General features: G+C 40.5%; 1 protein-coding gene across 1 annotated transcript; it reads left to right on the top strand.

The window, feature by feature from the left end:
- Positions 1-216: 216 nt before the first annotated feature.
- tmem237a (transmembrane protein 237a) lies at positions 217-22627 on the top strand (the record flags this gene model as incomplete). The annotated part of the gene is given in 5 exon segments (NM_001141863.2): positions 217-313; positions 645-799; positions 1084-1210; positions 22084-22205; positions 22389-22627. Coding segments are annotated over 5 exon segments (572 nt in total), but the record flags the coding sequence as incomplete, so codon positions are not given.

The following is a 22627-nucleotide window of genomic DNA, read 5'->3' as shown; positions in this document are numbered from 1 at the left end:
TATCTATCTATCTATCTATCTATCTATCTATCTATCTATCTATCTATCTATCTATCTATCTATCTATCTATCTATCTATCTATCTATCTATCTATCTATCTATCTATCTATCTATCTATCTATCTATCTATCTATCTATCTATCTATCTATCTATCTATCTATCTATCTATCTATCTATCTATCTATCTATCTATCTATCTATCTATCTATCTCAGACATGGAGGAGCCGGAGCTGGTGAATGGGGACGGGATGGACCAGCACACGGATGGGGAGGAACAAGTCGTCACCCGGACAAAAACCAAGAGGAAGAAGTGAGTGCTGGACTGCTGTAGGCCAGACCCTCCATAGCTTGGTACCACATCTGTTTGTGCGGTTTGCAACAAACCCATGTGGTCATTGTGACCGTAGGAAAACAGCACAACCAGATCTGGGATCCAGGCTAGACTCATCATGTCTGTGGTGCTGTGGGGACGTTCCAGGTCGCCCATATTGAATTATGTGTTTCCGGAACCCCCATCAATAGGACTTAAATGACCTGTTGACGATATATCTGCATGTTAAACAACCTGGAACAACTTCATAACCTTCGTCTTGACACATTACTATCTGCACCCCCCCGCCTCTTTTTTTCCCCCACAACAGGAAGTCCAAGATTGACATGCATTACACCAATGACCTGGGTGTGGAGGACGGTGACATTGTCAGTGGTTTGCACCATGCTATCCCCCAGCATTCCCTGTTTTCTTCTCCTCTGGGCCACAGCCAGCCTGTCGGCAAAGTGTTTGTGGAGAGAAACAGTGAGTGTCCTGTCTCTGTTAAATTTTAACATAAGATCGGAACCTACAACCAGAGGCTTATAACTCATACCTAAAACAATGGTACAATGGCGTTGAAAACTCTCAAAAAAAGTATTTAACTTCTTAAAGTAAATCACTAGTCCAGGACTAATAAACAAATTCAATGGAGAGCATGTTTCGTAGTCCAAGACTAAATCTGTGTCCGGAGGGGAGAACTGACCCTCTCCTTTTGAACTCAGACCCTGGTCAAGCGTTAACCAGTTGTTGTTGTCTTGTTCCATCAGAGCGTTTCCAGGCGACTGACCCGCCCAAACACAACGCACATCTACCTGACCACATGGAGGATTACATGGAGGTCAGACCCCTCTGGACGACCAGGGACGTAGCCATGAGAGTACACAGTGGGTTCAGGTGAGCAGGGACGTAGCCATGAGAGTACACAGTGGGTTCAGGTGAGATTACATGCCTTGCTGAGGGCTTGGATGTGACAGTGGGTTCAGGTGAGATTACATGTCTTGCTGAGGGCTTGGATGTGACACAGTGGGTTCAGGTGAGGTTACATGCCTTGCTGAGGGCTTGGATGTGACAGTGGGTTCAGGTGAGATTACATGTCTTGCTGAGGGCTTGGATGTGACACAGTGGGTTCAGGTGAGGTTACATGCCTTGCTGAGGGCTTGGATGTGACACAGTGGGTTCAGGTGAGATTACATGTCTTGCTGAGGGCTTGGATGTGACACAGTGGGTTCAGGTGAGATTACATGCCTTGCTGAGGGCTTGGATGTGACACAGTGGGTTCAGGTGAGGTTACATGCCTTGCTGAGGGCTTGGATGTGACACAGTGGGTTCAGGTGAGGTTACATGCCTTGCTGAGGGCTTGGATGTGACAGTGGGTTCAGGTGAGTTTACATGTCTTGCTGAGGGCTTGGATGTGACAGTGGGTTCAGGTGAGGTTACATGTCTTGCTGAGGGCTTGGATGTGACAACTGACACTATCTAATTCTCTCTCTCTGTCTCTCTCTCTCTCTCTCTCTGTGTGTGTTTGTGTCTCTCTCTCTCTCTCTCTCTCTCTCTCTGTCTGTCTGTCTGTGTCTCTCTTTCTCTCTTTCTCTCTCTCTCTCTCTCTCTCTCTCTCTCTCTCTCTCTCTCTCTCTCTCTCTGTCTGTCTGTGTGTCTCTCTCTCTCTCTCTCTCTCTCTCTCTCTGTCTCTCTCTCTGTGTGTTTGTGTCTCTCTCTCTCTCTCTGTCTCTCTCTCTGTGTGTTTGTGTGTGTCTCTCTCTCTCTCTGTCTCTGTCTGTCTGTCTGTCTGTCTCTCTCTCTCTCTCTCTCTCTCTCTCTCTCTCTGTCTCTCTCTGTGTGTGTGTCTCTCTGTCTCTCTCTCTGTCTCTCTCTCTGTCTCTCTCTCTGTCCCTCCCTCCCTCCCTCCCTCCCTCCCTCCCTCCCTCCCTCCCTCCCTCCCCCCAGAGTGATAGGTCTGTTCTCCCACGGTTTCCTGGCTGGCTATGCAGTGTGGAACACCGTAGTGGTTTACGTTTTGGCTGGGGAGCAGTTCACCACCCTACCTAACCTGCTACAGCAGTACCACTCCTTGGCCTACCCTGCCCAGTCTCTCCTCTACCTACTGTTGGCTATCAGCACAGTGTCTGCCTTCGACAGGTAAGGATGGCATGGATAGAGTCAAACTTTCTGTTTCTGTATCTCTCTGTGAGCACTTTGATATAGAAACGTTGTCGTCTCGTGCCAGAGGTTGGTCTAGTGGTAGTAGTCTAGTTTCTATTCTGTTCCTGTAGTCTAGTTTCTCTACTGTTCCTGTAGTCTAGTTTCTATACTGTTCCTGTAGTCTAGTTTCTATTCTGTTCCTGTAGTCTAGTTTCTATTCTGTTCCTGTAGTCTAGTTTCTCTACTGTTCCTGTAGTCTAGTTTCTATACTGTTCCTGTAGTCTAGTTTCTCTACTGTTCCTGTAGTCTAGTTTCTCTACTGTTCCTGTAGTCTAGTTTCTATTCTGTTCCTGTAGTCTAGTTTCTATACTGTTCCTGTAGTCTAGTTTCTATTCTGCTCCTGTAGTCTAGTTTCTCTACTGTTCCTGTATTCTCTACTGTTCCTGTAGTCTAGTTTCTATTCTGTTCCTGTAGTCTAGTTTCTCTACTGTTTGTTCCTGTATTCTCTACTGTTCCTGTAGTCTAGTTTCTCTGCTGTTCCTGTAGTCTAGTTTCTATTCTGTTCCTGTAGTCTAGTTTCTCTTCTGTTCCTGTAGTCTAGTTTCTCTTCTGTTCCTGTAGTCTAGTTTCTATTCTGTTCCTGTAGTCTAGTTTCTCTACTGTTCCTGTAGTCTAGTTTCTCTACTGTTCCTGTAGTCTAGTTTCTCTACTGTTCCTGTAGTCTAGTTTCTATTCTGTTCCTGTAGTCTAGTTTCTCTTCTGTTCCTGTAGTCTAGTTTCTATTCTGTTCCTGTAGTCTAGTTTCTATTCTGTTCCTGTAGTCTAGTTTCTCTACTGTTCCTGTAGTCTAGTTTCTATACTGTTCCTGTAGTCTAGTTTCTCTACTGTTCCTGTAGTCTAGTTTCTATTCTGTTCCTGTAGTCTAGTTTCTATACTGTTCCTGTAGTCTAGTTTCTATTCTGCTCCTGTAGTCTAGTTTCTCTACTGTTCCTGTATTCTCTACTGTTCCTGTAGTCTAGTTTCTATTCTGTTCCTGTAGTCTAGTTTCTCTACTGTTCCTGTATTCTCTACTGTTCCTGTAGTCTAGTTTCTATTCTGTTCCTGTAGTCTAGTTTCTCTTCTGTTCCTGTAGTCTAGTTTCTATTCTGTTCCTGTAGTCTAGTTTCTATACTGTTCCTGTAGTCTAGTTTCTCTACTGTTCCTGTAGTCTAGTTTCTCTACTGTTCCTGTATTCTCTACTGTTCCTGTAGTCTAGTTTCTATTCTGTTCCTGTAGTCTAGTTTCTCTACTGTTCCTGTAGTCTAGTTTCTATTCTGTTCCTGTAGTCTAGTTTCTCTTCTGTTCCTGTAGTCTAGTTTCTATTCTGTTCCTGTAGTCTAGTTTCTATACTGTTCCTGTAGTCTAGTTTCTATTCTGTTCCTGTAGTCTAGTTTCTCTACTGTTCCTGTAGTCTAGTTTCTCTTCTGTTCCTGTAGTCTAGTTTCTATTCTGTTCCTGTAGTCTAGTTTCTATACTGTTCCTGTAGTCTAGTTTCTCTACTGTTCCTGTAGTCTAGTTTCTCTACTGTTCCTGTAGTCTAGTTTAGTTTCTCTACTGTTCCTGTAGTCTAGTTTCTCTACTGTTCCTGTAGTCTAGTTTCTATACTGTTCCTGTAGTCTAGTTTCTATACTGTTCCTGTAGTCTAGTTTCTATTCTGTTCCTGTAGTCTAGTTTCTATACTGTTCCTGTAGTCTAGTTTCTCTACTGTTCCTGTAGTCTAGTTTCTATTCTGTTCCTGTAGTCTAGTTTCTATTCTGTTCCTGTAGTCTAGTTTCTATACTGTTCCTGTAGTCTAGTTTCTATACTGTTCCTGTAGTCTAGTTTCTATACTGTTCCTGTAGTCTAGTTTCTGTTCTGTTCCTGTAGTCTAGTTTCTATTCTGTTCCTGTAGTCTAGTTTCCATATTGTTCCTGTAGTCTAGTTTCTATACTGTTCCTGTAGTCTAGTTTCTCTACTGTTCCTGTAGTCTAGTTTCTATACTGTTCCTGTAGTCTAGTTTCTATTCTGTTCCTGTAGTCTAGTTTCTATTCTGTTCCTGTAGTCTAGTTTCTCTACTGTTCCTGTAGTCTAGTTTCTCTACTGTTCCTGTAGTCTAGTCTCTTGACTGTTCCTGTAGTCTAGTTTCTCTACTGTTCCTGTAGTCTAGTTTCTATACTGTTCCTGTAGTCTAGTTTCTATTCTGTTCCTGTAGTCTAGTTTCTCTACTGTTCCTGTAGTCTAGTTTCTATACTGTTCCTGTAGTCTAGTTTCTCTACTGTTCCTGTAGTCTAGTTTCTATACTGTTCCTGTAGTCTAGTTTCTATTCTGTTCCTGTAGTCTAGTTTCTATTCTGTTCCTGTAGTCTAGTTTCTATACTGTTCCTGTAGTCTAGTTTCTCTACTGTTCCTGTAGTCTAGTTTCTCTACTGTTCCTGTAGTCTAGTTTCTCTACTGTTCCTGTAGTCTAGTTTCTCTACTGTTCCTGTAGTCTAGTCTCTTGACTGTTCCTGTAGTCTAGTTTCTCTACTGTTCCTGTAGTCTAGTTTCTCTACTGTTCCTGTAGTCTAGTTTCTCTACTGTTACTGTAGTCTAGTTTCTATACTGTTCCTGTAGTCTAGTTTCTATTCTGTTCCTGTAGTCTAGTTTCTCTACTGTTCCTGTAGTCTAGTTTCTATACTGTTCCTGTAGTCTAGTTTCTCTACTGTTCCTGTAGTCTAGTTTCTATTCTGTTCCTGTAGTCTAGTTTCTATACTGTTCCTGTAGTCTAGTTTCTATTCTGTTCCTGTAGTCTAGTTTCTCTACTGTTCCTGTATTCTCTACTGTTCCTGTAGTCTAGTTTCTCTACTGTTCCTGTATTCTCTACTGTTCATGTAGTCTAGTTTCTATTCTGTTCCTGTAGTCTAGTTTCTATTCAGCTCCTGTAGTCTAGTTTCTATGCTGTTCCTGTAGTCTAGTTTCTATTCTGTTCCTGTAGTCTAGTTTCTCTACTGTTCCTGTAGTCTAGTTTCTCTTCTGTTCCTGTAGTCTAGTTTCTATACTGTTCCTGTAGTCTAGTTTCTATACTGTTCCTGTAGTCTAGTTTCTATTCTGTTCCTGTAGTCTAGTTTCTCTACTGTTCCTGTATTCTCTACTGTTCCTGTAGTCTAGTTTCTATTCTGTTCCTGTAGTCTAGTTTCTATTCTGTTCCTGTAGTCTAGTTTCTATACTGTTCCTGTAGTCTAGTTTCTATTCTGTTCCTGTAGTCTAGTTTCTATTCTGTTCCTGTAGTCTAGTTTCTCTACTGTTCCTGTAGTCTAGTTTCTATTCTGTTCCTGTAGTCTAGTTTCTATTCTGTTCCTGTAGTCTAGTTTCCATATTGTTCCTGTAGTCTAGTTTCTATACTGTTCCTGTAGTCTAGTTTCTCTACTGTTCCTGTAGTCTAGTTTCTATACTGTTCCTGTAGTCTAGTTTCTATTCTGTTCCTGTAGTCTAGTTTCTATTCTGTCCCTGTAGTCTAGTTTCTATACTGTTCCTGTAGTCTAGTTTCTCTACTGTTCCTGTAGTCTAGTTTCTATACTGTTCCTGTAGTCTAGTTTCTATTCTGTTCCTGTAGTCTAGTTTCTCTACTGTTCCTGTAGTCTAGTTTCTATACTGTTCCTGTAGTCTAGTTTCTATTCTGTTCCTGTAGTCTAGTTTCTATGCTGTTCCTGTAGTCTAGTTTCTATACTGTTCCTGTAGTCTAGTTTCTATACTGTTCCTGTAGTCTAGTTTCTCTACTGTTCCTGTAGTCTAGTTTCTCTACTGTTCCTGTAGTCTAGTCTCTTGACTGTTCCTGTAGTCTAGTTTCTCTACTGTTCCTGTAGTCTAGTTTCTCTACTGTTCCTGTAGTCTAGTTTCTCTACTGTTCCTGTAGTCTAGTTTCTCTACTGTTCCTGTAGTCTAGTTTCTATTCTGTTCCTGTAGTCTTGTTTCTCTACTGTTCCTGTAGTCTAGTTTCTCTACTGTTCCTGTAGTCTAGTTTCTATTCTGTTCCTGTAGTCTAGTTTCTATACTGTTCCTGTAGTCTAGTTTCTCTACTGTTCCTGTAGTCTAGTTTCTCTACTGTTCCTGTAGTCTAGTTTCTCTACTGTTCCTGTAGTCTAGTCTCTATTCTGTTCCTGTAGTCTAGTTTCTCTACTGTTCCTGTAGTCTAGTTTCTCTACTGTTCCTGTAGTCTAGTTTCTCTACTGTTCCTGTAGTCTAGTTTCTCTACTGTTCCTGTAGTCTAGTTTCTATACTGTTCCTGTAGTCTAGTTTCTATTCTGTTCCTGTAGTCTAGTTTCTCTACTGTTCCTGTAGTCTAGTTTCTATACTGTTCCTGTAGTCTAGTTTCTCTACTGTTCCTGTAGTCTAGTTTCTATACTGTTCCTGTAGTCTAGTTTCTATTCTGTTCCTGTAGTCTAGTTTCTATTCTGTTCCTGTAGTCTAGTTTCTATACTGTTCCTGTAGTCTAGTTTCTCTACTGTTCCTGTAGTCTAGTTTCTCTACTGTTCCTGTAGTCTAGTTTCTCTACTGTTCCTGTAGTCTAGTTTCTCTACTGTTCCTGTAGTCTAGTCTCTTGACTGTTCCTGTAGTCTAGTTTCTCTACTGTTCCTGTAGTCTAGTTTCTCTACTGTTCCTGTAGTCTAGTTTCTCTACTGTTCCTGTAGTCTAGTTTCTATACTGTTCCTGTAGTCTAGTTTCTATTCTGTTCCTGTAGTCTAGTTTCTCTACTGTTCCTGTAGTCTAGTTTCTATACTGTTCCTGTAGTCTAGTTTCTCTACTGTTCCTGTAGTCTAGTTTCTATTCTGTTCCTGTAGTCTAGTTTCTATACTGTTCCTGTAGTCTAGTTTCTATTCTGTTCCTGTAGTCTAGTTTCTCTACTGTTCCTGTATTCTCTACTGTTCCTGTAGTCTAGTTTCTCTACTGTTCCTGTATTCTCTACTGTTCATGTAGTCTAGTTTCTATTCTGTTCCTGTAGTCTAGTTTCTATTCAGCTCCTGTAGTCTAGTTTCTATGCTGTTCCTGTAGTCTAGTTTCTATTCTGTTCCTGTAGTCTAGTTTCTCTACTGTTCCTGTAGTCTAGTTTCTCTTCTGTTCCTGTAGTCTAGTTTCTATACTGTTCCTGTAGTCTAGTTTCTATACTGTTCCTGTAGTCTAGTTTCTATTCTGTTCCTGTAGTCTAGTTTCTCTACTGTTCCTGTATTCTCTACTGTTCCTGTAGTCTAGTTTCTATTCTGTTCCTGTAGTCTAGTTTCTATTCTGTTCCTGTAGTCTAGTTTCTATACTGTTCCTGTAGTCTAGTTTCTATTCTGTTCCTGTAGTCTAGTTTCTATTCTGTTCCTGTAGTCTAGTTTCTCTACTGTTCCTGTAGTCTAGTTTCTATTCTGTTCCTGTAGTCTAGTTTCTATTCTGTTCCTGTAGTCTAGTTTCCATATTGTTCCTGTAGTCTAGTTTCTATACTGTTCCTGTAGTCTAGTTTCTCTACTGTTCCTGTAGTCTAGTTTCTATACTGTTCCTGTAGTCTAGTTTCTATTCTGTTCCTGTAGTCTAGTTTCTATTCTGTCCCTGTAGTCTAGTTTCTATACTGTTCCTGTAGTCTAGTTTCTCTACTGTTCCTGTAGTCTAGTTTCTATACTGTTCCTGTAGTCTAGTTTCTATTCTGTTCCTGTAGTCTAGTTTCTCTACTGTTCCTGTAGTCTAGTTTCTATACTGTTCCTGTAGTCTAGTTTCTATTCTGTTCCTGTAGTCTAGTTTCTATGCTGTTCCTGTAGTCTAGTTTCTATACTGTTCCTGTAGTCTAGTTTCTATACTGTTCCTGTAGTCTAGTTTCTCTACTGTTCCTGTAGTCTAGTTTCTCTACTGTTCCTGTAGTCTAGTCTCTTGACTGTTCCTGTAGTCTAGTTTCTCTACTGTTCCTGTAGTCTAGTTTCTCTACTGTTCCTGTAGTCTAGTTTCTCTACTGTTCCTGTAGTCTAGTTTCTCTACTGTTCCTGTAGTCTAGTTTCTATTCTGTTCCTGTAGTCTTGTTTCTCTACTGTTCCTGTAGTCTAGTTTCTCTACTGTTCCTGTAGTCTAGTTTCTATTCTGTTCCTGTAGTCTAGTTTCTATACTGTTCCTGTAGTCTAGTTTCTCTACTGTTCCTGTAGTCTAGTTTCTCTACTGTTCCTGTAGTCTAGTTTCTCTACTGTTCCTGTAGTCTAGTCTCTATTCTGTTCCTGTAGTCTAGTTTCTCTACTGTTCCTGTAGTCTAGTTTCTCTACTGTTCCTGTAGTCTAGTTTCTCTACTGTTCCTGTAGTCTAGTTTCTCTACTGTTCCTTTAGTCTAGTTTCTCTACTGTTCCATTTACATTTACATTTAAGTCATTTAGCAGACGCTCTTATCCAGAGCGACTTACAAATTGGTGCATTCACCTTATAATATCCAGTGGAAAAACCACTTTACAATAGTGCATTCTCTACTGTTCCTGTAGTCTAGTTTCTATACTGTTCCTGTAGTCTAGTTTCTCTACTGTTCCTGTAGTCTAGTTTCTCTACTTTCCCTGTAGTCTAGTTTCTCTACTGTTCCTGTAGTCTAGTTTCTCTACTGTTCCTGTAGTCTAGTTTCTCTACTGTTCCTGTAGTCTAGTTTCTCTACTGTTCCTGTAGTCTAGTTTCTCTACTGTTCCTGTAGTCTAGTTTCTCTACTGTTCCTGTAGTCTAGTTTCTCTACTGTTCCTGTAGTCTAGTTTCTATACTGTTCCTGTAGTCTAGTTTCTATTCTGTTCCTGTAGTCTAGTTTCTATTCTGTCCCTGTAGTCTAGTTTCTATACTGTTCCTGTAGTCTAGTTTCTCTACTGTTCCTGTAGTCTAGTTTCTATACTGTTCCTGTAGTCTAGTTTCTATTCTGTTCCTGTGGTCTAGTTTCTCTACTGTTCCTGTAGTCTAGTTTCTATACTGTTCCTGTAGTCTAGTTTATATTCTGTTCCTGTAGTCTAGTTTCTATACTGTTCCTGTAGTCTAGTTTCTCTACTGTTCCTGTAGTCTAGTTTCTCTACTGTTCCTGTAGTCTAGTCTCTTGACTGTTCCTGTAGTCTAGTTTCTCTACTGTTCCTGTAGTCTAGTTTCTCTACTGTTCCTGTAGTCTAGTTTCTCTACTGTTCCTGTAGTCTAGTTTCTCTACTGTTCCTGTAGTCTAGTTTCTATTCTGTTCCTGTAGTCTTGTTTCTCTACTGTTCCTGTAGTCTAGTTTCTCTACTGTTCCTGTAGTCTAGTTTCTATTCTGTTCCTGTAGTCTAGTTTCTATACTGTTCCTGTAGTCTAGTTTCTCTACTGTTCCTGTAGTCTAGTTTCTCTACTGTTCCTGTAGTCTAGTTTCTCTACTGTTCCTGTAGTCTAGTTTCTATTCTGTTCCTGTAGTCTAGTCTCTATTCTGTTCCTGTAGTCTAGTTTCTCTACTGTTCCTGTAGTCTAGTTTCTCTACTGTTCCTGTAGTCTAGTTTCTCTACTGTTCCTGTAGTCTAGTTTCTCTACTGTTCCATTTACATTTACATTTAAGTCATTTAGCAGACGCTCTTATCCAGAGCGACTTACAAATTGGTGCATTCACCTTATAATATCCAGTGGAACAACCACTTTACAATAGTGCATTCTCTACTGTTCCTGTAGTCTAGTTTCTATACTGTTCCTGTAGTCTAGTTTCTCTACTGTTCCTGTAGTCTAGTTTCTCTACTGTCCCTGTAGTCTAGTTTCTCTACTGTTCCTGTAGTCTAGTTTCTCTACTGTTCCTGTAGTCTAGTTTCTCTACTGTTCCTGTAGTCTAGTTTCTATACTGTTCCTGTAGTCTAGTTTCTCTACTGTTCCATTTACATTTACATTTAAGTCATTTAGCAGACGCTCTTATCCAGAGCGACTTACAAATTGGTGCATTCACCTTATAATATCCAGTGGAACAAACCACTTTACAATAGTGCATTCTCTACTGTTCCTGTAGTCTAGTTTCTCTACTGTTCCTGTAGTCTAGTTTCTATACTGTTCCTGTAGTCTAGTTTCTCTACTGTTCCTGTAGTCTAGTTTCTCTACTGTTCCTGTAGTCTAGTTTCTCTACTGTTCCTGTAGTCTAGTTTCTATACTGTTCCTGTAGTCTAGTTTCTATACTGTTCCTGTAGTCTAGTTTCTCTACTGTTCCTGTAGTCTAGTTTCTCTACTGTTCCTGTAGTCTAGTTTCTCTACTGTTCCTGTAGTCTAGTTTCTCTACTGTTCCTGTAGTCTAGTTTCTCTACTGTTCCTGTAGTCGACCCTTCTGATCTCCATGCTCTGTGTTGCAGGGTGAACCTGGCGAAGGCCTCCATCGCTTTAAGAGGATTCCTCACTCTGGACCCTGCTGCTCTGGCCTCCTTCTGTAACTAACCGCTTCTTACTAGTTTATAACAACATCCTGTAATCTGTAGCTCTCTTCTGTTAGTTAACCGCCTTACTAGACAAAGAACAAAAACATATTCTGTGAGATATGATGTCTCTCTTTCCTTCTCTGGTGTTTCCAGTGTACTTTACAGCGCTCATCCTGTCTCTCAGTCAGCAGATGACCAGCGATCGTATTAACCTCTACCCCACTGCCAACGAGACCCTGTGGTGAGCACTGCACTGCTCCGTGGTGGAGGTCTACAATGGCAACCTATTCCCTATATAGTGACCAGGGCCCATAGCAACCTATTCCCTATATAGTGACCAGGGCCCATAGCAACCTATTCCATATATATATAGTGACCAGGGCCCATAGCAACCTATTCCCTATATAGTGACCAGGGCCCATAGCAACCTATTCCCTATATAGTGACCAGGGCCCATAGCAACCTATTCACTATATGGTGACCAGGGCCCATAGCAACCTATTCCCTATATAGTGACCAGGGCCCATAGCAACCTGATACATGGCTGTAGTCTATTGGGTTACTAATAACTTCAGACTGTTACCCCCTGATACTGTAGTCTATTGGGTTACTAATAACTCCAGGCTGTTACCCCCTGATACTGTAGTCTATTGGGTTACTAATAAGTTCAGACTGTTACCCCCTGATACTGTAGTCTATTGGGTTACTAATAACTTCAGACTGTTACCCCCTGATACTGTAGTCTATTGGGTTACTAATAACTTCAGACTGTTACCCCTGATACTGTAGTCTATTGGGTTACTAATAACTTCAGACTGTTACCCCCTGATACTGTAGTCTATTGGGTTACTAATAACTTCAGACTGTTACCCCCTGATACTGTAGTCTATTGGGTTACTAATAACTTCAGGCTGTTACCCCCTGATACTGTAGTCTATTGGGTTACTAATAACTTCAGACTGTTACCCCCTGATACTGTAGTCTATTGGGTTACTAATAACTTCAGGCTGTTACCCCCTGATACTGTAGTCTATTGGGTTACTAATAACTTCAGACTGTTACCCCCTGATACTGTAGTCTATTGGGTTACTAATAACTTCAGACTGTTATCCCCTGATACTGTAGTCTATTGGGTTACTAATAACTTCAGACTGTTACCCCCTGATACATGGCTGTAGTCTATTGGGTTACTAATAACTTCAGACTGTTACCCCCTGATACATGGCTGTAGTCTATTGGGTTACTAATAACTTCAGGCTGTTACCCCCTGATACTGTAGTCTATTGGGTTACTAATAACTTCAGACTGTTACCCCCTGATACATGGCTGTAGTCTATTGGGTTACTAATAACTTCAGACTGTTATCCCCTGATACTGTAGTCTATTGGGTTACTAATAACTTCAGACTGTTACCCCCTGATACTGTAGTCTATTGGGTTACTAATAACTTCAGACTGTTATCCCCTGATACTGTAGTCTATTGGGTTACTAATAACTTCAGACTGTTACCCCCTGATAGTGTAGTCTATTGGGTTACTAATAACTTCAGACTGTTATCCCCTGATACTGTAGTCTATTGGGTTACTAATAACTTCAGACTGTTACCCCTGATACATGGCTGTAGTCTATTGGGTTACTAATAACTTCAGACTGTTACCCCCTGATACTGTAGTCTATTGGGTTACTAATAACTTCAGACTGTTATCCCCTGATACTGTAGTCTATTGGGTTACTAATAACTTCAGACTGTTATCCCTGATACTGTAGTCTATTGGGTTACTAATAACTTCAGACTGTTACCCCCTGATACTGTAGTCTATTGGGTTACTAATAACTTCAGGCTGTTACCCCCTGATACTGTAGTCTATTGGGTTACTAATAACTTCAGACTGTTATCCCTGATACATGGCTGTAGTCTATTGGGTTACTAATAACTTCAGGCTGTTACCCCCTGATACTGTAGTCTATTGGGTTACTAATAACTTCAGACTGTTACCCCCTGATACTGTAGTCTATTGGGTTACTAATAACTTCAGGCTGTTACCCCCTGATACTGTAGTCTATTGGGTTACTAATAACTTCAGACTGTTATCCCCTGATACTGTAGTCTATTGGGTTACTAATAACTTCAGACTGTTACCCCCTGATAGTGTAGTCTATTGGGTTACTAATAACTTCAGACTGTTATCCCCTGATACTGTAGTCTATTGGGTTACTAATAACTTCAGACTGTTACCCCCTGATACATGGCTGTAGTCTATTGGGTTACTAATAACTTCAGACTGTTACCCCCTGATACTGTAGTCTATTGGGTTACTAATAACTTCAGACTGTTATCCCCTGATACTGTAGTCTATTGGGTTACTAATAACTTCAGACTGTTATCCCTGATACTGTAGTCTATTGGGTTACTAATAACTTCAGACTGTTACCCCCTGATACTGTAGTCTATTGGGTTACTAATAACTTCAGGCTGTTACCCCCTGATACTGTAGTCTATTGGGTTACTAATAACTTCAGGCTGTTATCCCCTGATACTGTAGTCTATTGGGTTACTAATAACTTCAGGCTGTTACCCCCTGATACTGTAGTCTATTGGGTTACTAATAACTTCAGACTGTTATCCCCTGATACATGGCTGTAGTCTATTGGGTTACTAATAACTTCAGACTGTTACCCCCTGATACTGTAGTCTATTGGGTTACTAATAACTTCAGACTGTTACCCCCTGATACATGGCTGTAGTCTATTGGGTTACTAATAACTTCAGACTGTTATCCCCTGATACTGTAGTCTATTGGGTTACTAATAACTTCAGACTGTTATCCCCTGATACTGTAGTCTATTGGGTTACTAATAACTTCAGACTGTTACCCCCTGATACTGTAGTCTATTGGGTTACTAATAACTTCAGACTGTTACCCCCTGATACTGTAGTCTATTGGGTTACTAATAACTTCAGACTGTTACCCCCTGATACTGTAGTCTATTGGGTTACTAATAACTTCAGGCTGTTACCCCCTGATACTGTAGTCTATTGGGTTACTAATAACTTCAGACTGTTACCCCCTGATACATGGCTGTAGTCTATTGGGTTACTAATAACTTCAGACTGTTATCCCCTGATACTGTAGTCTATTGGGTTACTAATAACTTCAGGCTGTTACCCCCTGATACTGTAGTCTATTGGGTTACTAATAACTTCAGACTGTTACCCCCTGATACTGTAGTCTATTGGGTTACTAATAACTTCAGGCTGTTACCCCCTGATACTGTAGTCTATTGGGTTACTAATAACTTCAGACTGTTATCCCCTGATACTGTAGTCTATTGGGTTACTAATAACTTCAGGCTGTTACCCCCTGATACTGTAGTCTATTGGGTTACTAATAACTTCAGGCTGTTACCCCCTGATACTGTAGTCTATTGGGTTACTAATAACTTCAGACTGTTACCCCTGATACTGTAGTCTATTGGGTTACTAATAACTTCAGACTGTTATCCCTGATACTGTAGTCTATTGGGTTACTAATAACTTCAGACTGTTACCCCCTGATACTGTAGTCTATTGGGTTACTAATAACTTCAGACTGTTACCCCTGATACTGTAGTCTATTGGGTTACTAATAACTTCAGACTGTTATCCCTGATACTGTAGTCTATTGGGTTACTAATAACTTCAGGCTGTTACCCCCTGATACTGTAGTCTATTGGGTTACTAATAACTTCAGGCTGTTACCCCCTGATACTGTAGTCTATTGGGTTACTAATAACTTCAGGCTGTTACCCCCTGATACTGTAGTCTATTGGGTTACTAATAACTTCAGACTGTTACCCCCTGATACTGTAGTCTATTGGGTTACTAATAACTTCAGACTGTTATCCCTGATACTGTAGTCTATTGGGTTACTAATAACTTCAGACTGTTATCCCCTGATACTGTAGTCTATTGGGTTACTAATAACTTCAGACTGTTACCCCCTGATACTGTAGTCTATTGGGTTACTAATAACTTCAGGCTGTTACCCCCCTGATACTGTAGTCTATTGGGTTACTAATAACTTCAGACTGTTATCCCCTGATACTGTAGTCTATTGGGTTACTAATAACTTCAGACTGTTACCCCCTGATACTGTAGTCTATTGGGTTACTAATAACTTCAGACTGTTATCCCTGATACTGTAGTCTATTGGGTTACTAATAACTTCAGACTGTTATCCCCTGATACTGTAGTCTATTGGGTTACTAATAACTTCAGACTGTTACCCCCCTGATACATGGCTGTAGTCTATTGGGTTACTAATAACTTCAGACTGTTACCCCCTGATACTGTAGTCTATTGGGTTACTAATAACTTCAGGCTGTTACCCCCTGATACTGTAGTCTATTGGGTTACTAATAACTTCAGACTGTTACCCCCTGATACATGGCTGTAGTCTATTGGGTTACTAATAACTTCAGACTGTTATCCCCTGATACTGTAGTCTATTGGGTTACTAATAACTTCAGGCTGTTACCCCTGATACTGTAGTCTATTGGGTTACTAATAACTTCAGGCTGTTACCCCCTGATACTGTAGTCTATTGGGTTACTAATAACTTCAGACTGTTATCCCCTGATACTGTAGTCTATTGGGTTACTAATAACTTCAGGCTGTTACCCCCTGATACTGTAGTCTATTGGGTTACTAATAACTTCAGACTGTTACCCCCTGATACTGTAGTCTATTGGGTTACTAATAACTTCAGACTGTTATCCCCTGATACTGTAGTCTATTGGGTTACTAATAACTTCAGACTGTTACCCCCTGATACTGTAGTCTATTGGGTTACTAATAACTTCAGACTGTTACCCCCTGATACTGTAGTCTATTGGGTTACTAATAACTTCAGACTGTTATCCCCTGATACTGTAGTCTATTGGGTTACTAATAACTTCAGACTGTTATCCCCTGATACTGTAGTCTATTGGGTTACTAATAACTTCAGACTGTTACCCCCCTGATACTGTAGTCTATTGGGTTACTAATAACTTCAGACTGTTACCCCCTGATACTGTAGTCTATTGGGTTACTAATAACTTCAGGCTGTTACCCCTGATACTGTAGTCTATTGGGTTACTAATAACTTCAGACTGTTATCCCCTGATACTGTAGTCTATTGGGTTACTAATAACTTCAGACTGTTATCCCTGATACATGGCTGTAGTCTATTGGGTTACTAATAACTTCAGACTGTTACCCCTGATACTGTAGTCTATTGGGTTACTAATAACTTCAGACTGTTACCCCCTGATACTGTAGTCTATTGGGTTACTAATAACTTCAGACTGTTACCCCCTGATACTGTAGTCTATTGGGTTACTAATAACTTCAGACTGTTATCCCTGATACTGTAGTCTATTGGGTTACTAATAACTTCAGACTGTTACCCCCTGATACTGTAGTCTATTGGGTTACTAATAACTTCAGACTGTTACCCCCTGATACTGTAGTCTATTGGGTTACTAATAACTTCAGGCTGTTACCCCCTGATACTGTAGTCTATTGGGTTACTAATAACTTCAGACTGTTATCCCCTGATACTGTAGTCTATTGGGTTACTAATAACTTCAGGCTGTTACCCCCTGATACTGTAGTCTATTGGGTTACTAATAACTTCAGACTGTTACCCCCTGATACTGTAGTCTATTGGGTTACTAATAACTTCAGACTGTTACCCCCTGATACTGTAGTCTATTGGGTTACTAATAACTTCAGGCTGTTACCCCCTGATACTGTAGTCTATTGGGTTACTAATAACTTCAGACTGTTACCCCCTGATACTGTAGTCTATTGGGTTACTAATAACTTCAGACTGTTATCCCCTGATACTGTAGTCTATTGGGTTACTAATAACTTCAGACTGTTATCCCCTGATACTGTAGTCTATTGGGTTACTAATAACTTCAGACTGTTATCCCCTGATACTGTAGTCTATTGGGTTACTAATAACTTCAGACTGTTACCCCCTGATACTGTAGTCTATTGGGTTACTAATAACTTCAGACTGTTACCCCCTGATACTGTAGTCTATTGGGTTACTAATAACTTCAGGCTGTTACCCCCTGATACTGTAGTCTATTGGGTTACTAATAACTTCAGGCTGTTACCCCCTGATACTGTAGTCTATTGGGTTACTAATAACTTCAGACTGTTATCCCCTGATACATGGCTGTAGTCTATTGGGTTACTAATAACTCCAGGCTGTTACCCCCTGATACATGGCTGTAGTCTATTGGGTTACTAATAACTTCAGACTGTTATCCCCTGATACTGTAGTCTATTGGGTTACTAATAACTTCAGACTGTTACCCCCTGATACTGTAGTCTATTGGGTTACTAATAACTTCAGACTGTTATCCCCTGATACTGTAGTCTATTGGGTTACTAATAACTTCAGACTGTTATCCCCTGATACTGTAGTCTATTGGGTTACTAATAACTTCAGACTGTTATCCCCTGATACTGTAGTCTATTGGGTTACTAATAACTTCAGACTGTTACCCCCTGATACTGTAGTCTATTGGGTTACTAATAACTTCAGACTGTTACCCCTGATACTGTAGTCTATTGGGTTACTAATAACTTCAGGCTGTTACCCCCTGATACTGTAGTCTATTGGGTTACTAATAACTTCAGGCTGTTACCCCCTGATACTGTAGTCTATTGGGTTACTAATAACTTCAGACTGTTACCCCCTGATACTGTAGTCTATTGGGTTACTAATAACTTCAGGCTGTTACCCCCTGATACTGTAGTCTATTGGGTTACTAATAACTTCAGACTGTTATCCCTGATACTGTAGTCTATTGGGTTACTAATAACTTCAGACTGTTACCCCCTGATACTGTAGTCTATTGGGTTACTAATAACTTCAGACTGTTACCCCCTGATACTGTAGTCTATTGGGTTACTAATAACTTCAGACTGTTACCCCCCTGATACTGTAGTCTATTGGGTTACTAATAACTTCAGACTGTTACCCCCTGATACTGTAGTCTATTGGGTTACTAATAACTTCAGACTGTTACCCCCCTGATACTGTAGTCTATTGGGTTACTAATAACTTCAGACTGTTATCCCCTGATACTGTAGTCTATTGGGTTACTAATAACTTCAGACTGTTACCCCCTGATACTGTAGTCTATTGGGTTACTAATAACTTCAGACTGTTACCCCCTGATACTGTAGTCTATTGGGTTACTAATAACTTCAGACTGTTACCCCCTGATACTGTAGTCTATTGGGTTACTAATAACTTCAGGCTGTTACCCCCCTGATACTGTAGTCTATTGGGTTACTAATAACTTCAGACTGTTACCCCCTGATACTGTAGTCTATTGGGTTACTAATAACTTCAGGCTGTTACCCCCTGATACTGTAGTCTATTGGGTTACTAATAACTTCAGACTGTTACCCCCCTGATACTGTAGTCTATTGGGTTACTAATAACTTCAGGCTGTTACCCCCTGATACTGTAGTCTATTGGGTTACTAATAACTTCAGACTGTTACCCCCTGATACTGTAGTCTATTGGGTTACTAATAACTTCAGACTGTTATCCCTGATACTGTAGTCTATTGGGTTACTAATAACTTCAGGCTGTTACCCCCTGATACTGTAGTCTATTGGGTTACTAATAACTTCAGGCTGTTACCCCCTGATACTGTAGTCTATTGGGTTACTAATAACTTCAGACTGTTATCCCCTGATACTGTAGTCTATTGGGTTACTAATAACTTCAGACTGTTACCCCCTGATACTGTAGTCTATTGGGTTACTAATAACTTCAGGCTGTTACCCCCTGATACTGTAGTCTATTGGGTTACTAATAACTTCAGACTGTTATCCCTGATACTGTAGTCTATTGGGTTACTAATAACTTCAGACTGTTATCCCCTGATACTGTAGTCTATTGGGTTACTAATAACTTCAGGCTGTTACCCCCTGATACATGGCTGTAGTCTATTGGGTTACTAATAACTTCAGACTGTTACCCCCTGATACTGTAGTCTATTGGGTTACTAATAACTTCAGGCTGTTACCCCCTGATACTGTAGTCTATTGGGTTACTAATAACTTCAGACTGTTACCCCCTGATACTGTAGTCTATTGGGTTACTAATAACTTCAGACTGTTACCCCCTGATACTGTAGTCTATTGGGTTACTAATAACTTCAGACTGTTACCCCCTGATACATGGCTGTAGTCTATTGGGTTACTAATAACTTCAGACTGTTATCCCCTGATACTGTAGTCTATTGGGTTACTAATAACTTCAGGCTGTTACCCCCTGATACTGTAGTCTATTGGGTTACTAATAACTTCAGACTGTTACCCCCTGATACTGTAGTCTATTGGGTTACTAATAACTTCAGACTGTTACCCCCTGATACTGTAGTCTATTGGGTTACTAATAACTTCAGACTGTTATCCCCTGATACTGTAGTCTATTGGGTTACTAATAACTTCAGACTGTTACCCCCTGATACTGTAGTCTATTGGGTTACTAATAACTTCAGACTGTTACCCCTGATACTGTAGTCTATTGGGTTACTAATAACTTCAGGCTGTTACCCCCTGATACTGTAGTCTATTGGGTTACTAATAACTTCAGACTGTTATCCCCTGATACTGTAGTCTATTGGGTTACTAATAACTTCAGACTGTTATCCCCTGATACTGTAGTCTATTGGGTTACTAATAACTTCAGGCTGTTACCCCCTGATACTGTAGTCTATTGGGTTACTAATAACTTCAGACTGTTACCCCCTGATACTGTAGTCTATTGGGTTACTAATAACTTCAGACTGTTACCCCCTGATACTGTAGTCTATTGGGTTACTAATAACTTCAGACTGTTATCCCCTGATACTGTAGTCTATTGGGTTACTAATAACTTCAGACTGTTATCCCCTGATACTGTAGTCTATTGGGTTACTAATAACTTCAGACTGTTATCCCCTGATACTGTAGTCTATTGGGTTACTAATAACTTCAGACTGTTATCCCCTGATACTGTAGTCTATTGGGTTACTAATAACTTCAGACTGTTATCCCCTGATACTGTAGTCTATTGGGTTACTAATAACTTCAGACTGTTACCCCCTGATACTGTAGTCTATTGGGTTACTAATAACTTCAGGCTGTTACCCCCTGATACTGTAGTCTATTGGGTTACTAATAACTTCAGACTGTTACCCCCTGATACTGTAGTCTATTGGGTTACTAATAACTTCAGACTGTTATCCCCTGATACTGTAGTCTATTGGGTTACTAATAACTTCAGACTGTTACCCCCTGATAGTGTAGTCTATTGGGTTACTAATAACTTCAGACTGTTATCCCCTGATACATGGCTGTAGTCTATTGGGTTACTAATAACTTCAGACTGTTATCCCCTGATACTGTAGTCTATTGGGTTACTAATAACTTCAGACTGTTACCCCTGATACTGTAGTCTATTGGGTTACTAATAACTTCAGACTGTTATCCCCTGATACTGTAGTCTATTGGGTTACTAATAACTTCAGGCTGTTACCCCCTGATACTGTAGTCTATTGGGTTACTAATAACTTCAGACTGTTACCCCCTGATACTGTAGTCTATTGGGTTACTAATAACTTCAGGCTGTTACCCCCTGATACTGTAGTCTATTGGGTTACTAATAACTTCAGACTGTTACCCCCTGATACTGTAGTCTATTGGGTTACTAATAACTTCAGACTGTTACCCCCTGATACTGTAGTCTATTGGGTTACTAATAACTTCAGACTGTTACCCCCTGATACTGTAGTCTATTGGGTTACTAATAACTTCAGGCTGTTACCCCCTGATACTGTAGTCTATTGGGTTACTAATAACTTCAGACTGTTACCCCCTGATACTGTAGTCTATTGGGTTACTAATAACTTCAGACTGTTACCCCCTGATACTGTAGTCTATTGGGTTACTAATAACTTCAGACTGTTATCCCCTGATACTGTAGTCTATTGGGTTACTAATAACTTCAGACTGTTACCCCCTGATACTGTAGTCTATTGGGTTACTAATACTGACGCTTCAGAAAGCTATTCCGAACACCTACTGTGTTTTTTCCTGATGACTCCACTTCCCTTTGGGAATAATGACAAAACATCAACAACAAGCATAATAAACACTGTGTATATATTTATATATATATATATATATATACAGTGGGGAGAACAAGTTAAGTTTATGTACCAAATATTAAGTTCTGCTTTTCTGATGTATCAAATACTTATGTCATGCAATAAAATGCAAATTAATTACTTAAAAATTATACATTGTGATTTTCAGGATTTTTGTTTTAGATTCCGTCTCTCACAGTTGAAGTGTACCTATGATAAAAATGACAGACCTCTACCTGCTTTGTAAGTAGGAAAACCTGCAAAATCGGCAGTGTATCAAATACTTGTTCTCCCCACTGTAATACAAAGAGCACAAGGTACAACAGAGAAATTATTTAAAGCGGAACAGCTGAGTACAGGAGAACGGAGACATAAAACAGAGACATTATTTAAAGCAGAACAGCTGAGTACAGGAGAACGGAGACATAAAACAGAGACATTATTTAAAGCAGAACAGCTGAGTACAGGAGAACGGAGACATAAAACAGAGACATTATTTAAAGCAGAACAGCTGAGTACAGGAGGACGGAGACATTATTTAAAGCAGAACAGCTGAGTACAGGAGAACGGAGACATAAAACAGAGACATCTGGACACAAGCACTCATCATGGATCACCTGTTACGTCACCTTCCATCTGTAGCTAGGACAATCCTAATTACCTGCAGGAAACTGTCTTGAGCTTTGTGTTGTCTCTGTCCCCGTGCGCCCCTCCCTCCCTCTCTCTCAATTCAATTCATTTCAAGATGCTTTATTGGCATGGGAAACATATGTTAGCATTGTCAAAGCAAGTGAAGTAGATAATTCTTCTCTCTCTCTCTCTCTCTCTCCCTCCCTTCTCCCTCCCTCCCTTCCTCCCTCCCTCCCTCCCTCCCTCCCTTCTCCCTCCCTTCTCCCTCCCTCCCTCCCTCCCTCCCTCCCTCCCTCCCTCCCTCCCTCCCTCCCTCCCTTCTCCCTCCCTCTCTCTCTCTCTCCCTCCCTTCTCCCTCCCTCCCTTCCTCCCTCCCTCCCTCCCTCCCTCCCTTCTTCCTCCCTCCCTCCCTCCCTCCCTCCAGGCCCCCTGGTTCAGAGCACCAAATCCTCCAGCCCTGGATAGTGGTAAACCTGGTGATAGCCCTGTTAGTAGGTCTGGCCTGGGCCTTCGTCTCAACGCGACCTGACATGGACTACACCGAAGGTGAGAGTTTTATGAACTCAACTCAAGTTATCACGTTAACTATCATTAACTACAATAACTAATTAGTTATCATAATAACTATCCCCAATTACAAATGTCTTACAAATGTATAACTGTCTGTTCATAACTATCAACTTTAAACTATTTCCGAGTGACCTTTACTCCCACGTCTTGCGTCGACAGAGTTTTTAATGGCGATGGCAGTTGAAGACCTCTACCCAAGACATGACGATAACCCGGATCTTCCAGCCTGAAACTCAGTCCGTTGTGTTCTGTTTGGTTCCACATCAGTTGTAAAGATGAATTTTCAACAACAACAAAAAAAGTGTTGTTTTATTTTTTGCATTATGTGTACCATAAAGCGAGAGAGAATTCCTTTCCACAAATGTCATTTAAACATTAAAAAAACAAAAGGTGATCAT

Source organism: Salmo salar, chromosome ssa21 (assembly GCF_905237065.1).
Source record: "Salmo salar chromosome ssa21, Ssal_v3.1, whole genome shotgun sequence".
Lineage (NCBI taxonomy): Eukaryota > Metazoa > Chordata > Actinopteri > Salmoniformes > Salmonidae > Salmo > Salmo salar.
Note: the sequence above shows the minus strand (reverse complement) of the source record. Positions and strands in the feature narration are given on the sequence as shown.